General features: G+C 34.4%; 1 protein-coding gene across 1 annotated transcript; it reads left to right on the top strand.

Annotated features, from left to right (window-relative positions):
- Positions 1–1,295: 1,295 nt before the first annotated feature.
- LOC141651633 (uncharacterized) lies at positions 1,296–3,308 on the top strand. Its single transcript, XM_074459334.1, has one exon. The coding sequence runs from the start codon at positions 1,296–1,298 to the stop codon at positions 3,306–3,308; it is 2,013 nt and encodes a 670-aa protein (XP_074315435.1).
- The last annotated feature ends 215 nt before the right edge of the window (positions 3,309–3,523 follow it).

Genomic DNA, 3,523 nt, shown 5'->3' with positions numbered 1-3,523 from the left:
CTTAGACAAAATAGGTAGGATTGCAACACTTTTTTAAGAAACGTTGCATAATATAGTCTACCGCAACACTTTTACATAATTGTAGTATTTTCTTCAATAAAAAAAAAGAAAAAAAGAAAAAACAAAAAAGCGTTGCATTTACCTCAAATGTTGGCGGAAATTTTTGGCGGTCAAATGAAAAAAATAAAAAAATAACACTGTCATCTTCTAAACCAATCGTCACATAAACCCTCATCAAAACACATCACGCTGATTCAAATTCTAGGTTTAATTCGATCAAAGACATATACCCTCTATACACAGCACGCTGATTCAATTCAATTCGTGGAGATTCCTTCATAGTCTCTAATCGGCTTTATCTCAGGTAATTTCAGTAATATTCAATTTTTTTATCGAATCTGTTCTTTATAATTTGTCTTTGATCGAATTGGGTTTTCAGTTGTGTTGATTGGTATGATATATGATATTCACATTGAATTACGATATTTAATTGGAAGCCTAATTGTTTCTTATAAATTGTTGAATTATATGAGTTGATATTTGATTTCAAAATTCCTTGGATGAATAATTGTGTGCGATTGTCTTGTTTTGTGAAATTGATTGTATAAGACGGTATAATGGTTGATGCAAATGAATTTTAATCCTGGATGAATTTTAATTGTGTGCGATTGTCTTGTTTGGTGAAATTGATTGTATAAGACGGTATAATGGTTGATGCAAATTGATATTTGATTTCAAAATTCCTTGGATGAATAATTTTTTGATTATGACTTGTATAATAGTTGATGCAAATGAGTTTTAATCCTGTCAAAATTATCTATGTTCACTGTAAACAGAATGAATGAAGTGCTTGTAGTATGAGCTTGATTGAAACAAATAATTGAATTCGACTAATTGATCATAAAGGTTTTGATTATGACTTGTATAATGGTTGATGCAAATGAATTTTAATCCTGTCAAAATTATCTCTGTTCACTGTAAACAGAATGAATGAAGTGCCTGTAGTATGAGCTTGATTGAAACAAATAATTGAATTCGGCTAATTGATCGTAAAGGAGTATTTTTTAATTGAGATACACATAAAGGAGTAGTTTTTACTTGAGTTTATCATTATTTATAAATAATTTATTCCCGTTTCAAATATTATTCCAAATGTATAAAGTGATGAGGACAGATAGAAGTTGGATGCATTTACCTAGGCGATTGCTTAGAGTATGAAAATGGGGTCATTGAGTTTCTAAACGCATCATTTTCTAAGGTTGTTGTAGGAGGTCGATTAGATGTCCATGTAAGCGATGCAAAAATCGCTCATCAAGTTACGGAGAGATGAGGTCTTTGATCATCTAAAAGCATTTGGTTTTGTTGAAAATTATGATGAGTGGATCTTCCATGGTGAGGAACCATTGCAAACTCAACCTTTCATTGAAAAACTAGATGAAGGGGTGAGTTTTATGGACAATACTGATGAATTGTTAAATGACACATTTAGAAATGGGTTTGAGGGATCTACTGGGGTAGAAGATGGTCTAAATGATGAAGCTATAAAGTTTTATAAGTTGGTCGAGGATGGCAAACAAGAGTTATACCCTGGCTGTAAAAGATTTTCTAAACTCTCTTTCTTGATACGATTGCTTTTGTTTAAGACCCTTCATGGAATTAGCAATGTCGCATTTAATGATCTTCTAGAACTTTTGAAGGAAATGGTTCCAGAGGCAAAGATTCCTCTTAACTATACTGAATCTAGAAACATTGTTAAGGACTTAGGACTTCACTATATTAAAATATATGCATGTCCTAATGATTGTATGCTATTTTGGAAAGAGAATGAGCAAGCTGATGAGTGTCTTGAATGTCATACCTCTAAGTGGAAACCATGTGAAGAAAATCAATCTCAAAAAAGACTCGAAAAATTCCAAAGAAAGGTTTTGTGGTATTTTCCACTAAAACCTAGATTACAACGAGTATATATGTGTTCAAAAACTGCAGAATTTATGACTTGGCATGCCGATGAACGTCCAAAAGATGGGTATTTACGACACCCCGCGGATGGGCTAGCTTGGCAAAAGTTTGATTCTCTATACCCCTCATTTGCTAGTGAACCTAGAAATGTGAGGTTAGGTTTAGCTTCCGACGGATTTAATCCATTTAGGACAATGAGTGTTGCTCACAGTACATGGCCTGTTGTGTTAATCAATTATAATTTGCCACCATGGATGTTTATGAAACCAGAGTATTTTATGTTATCATTACTCATTCCAGGACCTGAGGGTCCCGGTAATAACATCGACGTATACCTGCAACCCCTGGTTGAGGAGCTAAAGGATCTTTGGACTGTAGGGGTTCAAACGTATGATAAATCTAAGGACGAAACATTTACATTGCATGCTGCATTGGCTTGGACAATAAGTGATTTTCCCGGATATTCAATGTTGTCGGGATGGAAAACAAAGGGTAAGTTTGCGTGCCCTAGTTGTAATCATGAAACTGATTCATGTTATTTAAAACATAGCGAAAAAATGTGTTACATGGGTGGCCGCAAATTTCTAGATCTTGAACATTCATGGCGGCGAAACAAGAGGTTATTCAATGGTAAGGTTGAGTTAAGACTTCCACCTAAACCCTTAACTGGGTGTGATGTGTTAGACGAGGTATCTGGTTTTGTGAACTCTTTCGGAAAAAAACAAAAGAAACCAAAAAACAATGATTCCCCTTGGAAGAAAAAGTCCATATTTTTTTATTTGCCATACTGGAGATATAATGTGTGTCGACATAATCTTGATGTAATGCATATTGAAAAAAATGTATTTGACAATGTGCTAGGAACTTTACTTGATATTGTTGGAAAGAGTAAAGATCATGCAAATGCTCGGTTTGACATTTTAGATATGGGAATTAAAGAAGACTTGCATCCTCAACTTTCACATGATAAAAAGAAGGTTATTTTCCAAAAAGCTTGTTACTCTATGTCTCCAAAAGAAAAAGATATTTTCTGTCGTGTATTGAAATCAGCAAAATTGCCTTATGGTTTTGCATCTAATATTTCACGGTGTGTAAACTGCGTGCAAAAGAAAGTGTCCGGATATAAGAGCCATGATGCTCATATCATCCTGCACTATTTATTACAAGTTGTTGTGCGGAGAACCCTTCCAAAACATGTGTCCATTCCTTTGATTAGACTGGGCAATTTCTTTCGAAAATTGTATAGTAAGGTTTTTACACCTAAAGAACTTGACTACTTGCAAACTGAAATTGTTGAAATATTGTGTGAGCTTGAAAAATTTTTCTCACGCCAAGCTTCTTTGACATAATGGTGCATCTGCCGATTCATTTAGTGGAGGAAATTAGGCTTGGGGGTCCTGTGCATGGAAGAGGGATGTTTTTCATTGAAAGATATTTATGCAAGTTGAAATCTTATGTACGAAATTAAGGTCGTCCTGAAGGATCTATTGCAGAAGGGTATTTAATTGAGGAATGTATGAACTTCTGCTCTCGATACATGAATGAAGGAGTGGGGACAAAAGGC

Source organism: Silene latifolia, chromosome 4 (assembly GCF_048544455.1).
Source record: "Silene latifolia isolate original U9 population chromosome 4, ASM4854445v1, whole genome shotgun sequence".
NCBI classification, from domain to species: domain Eukaryota; kingdom Viridiplantae; phylum Streptophyta; class Magnoliopsida; order Caryophyllales; family Caryophyllaceae; genus Silene; species Silene latifolia.
Note: the sequence above shows the minus strand (reverse complement) of the source record. Positions and strands in the feature narration are given on the sequence as shown.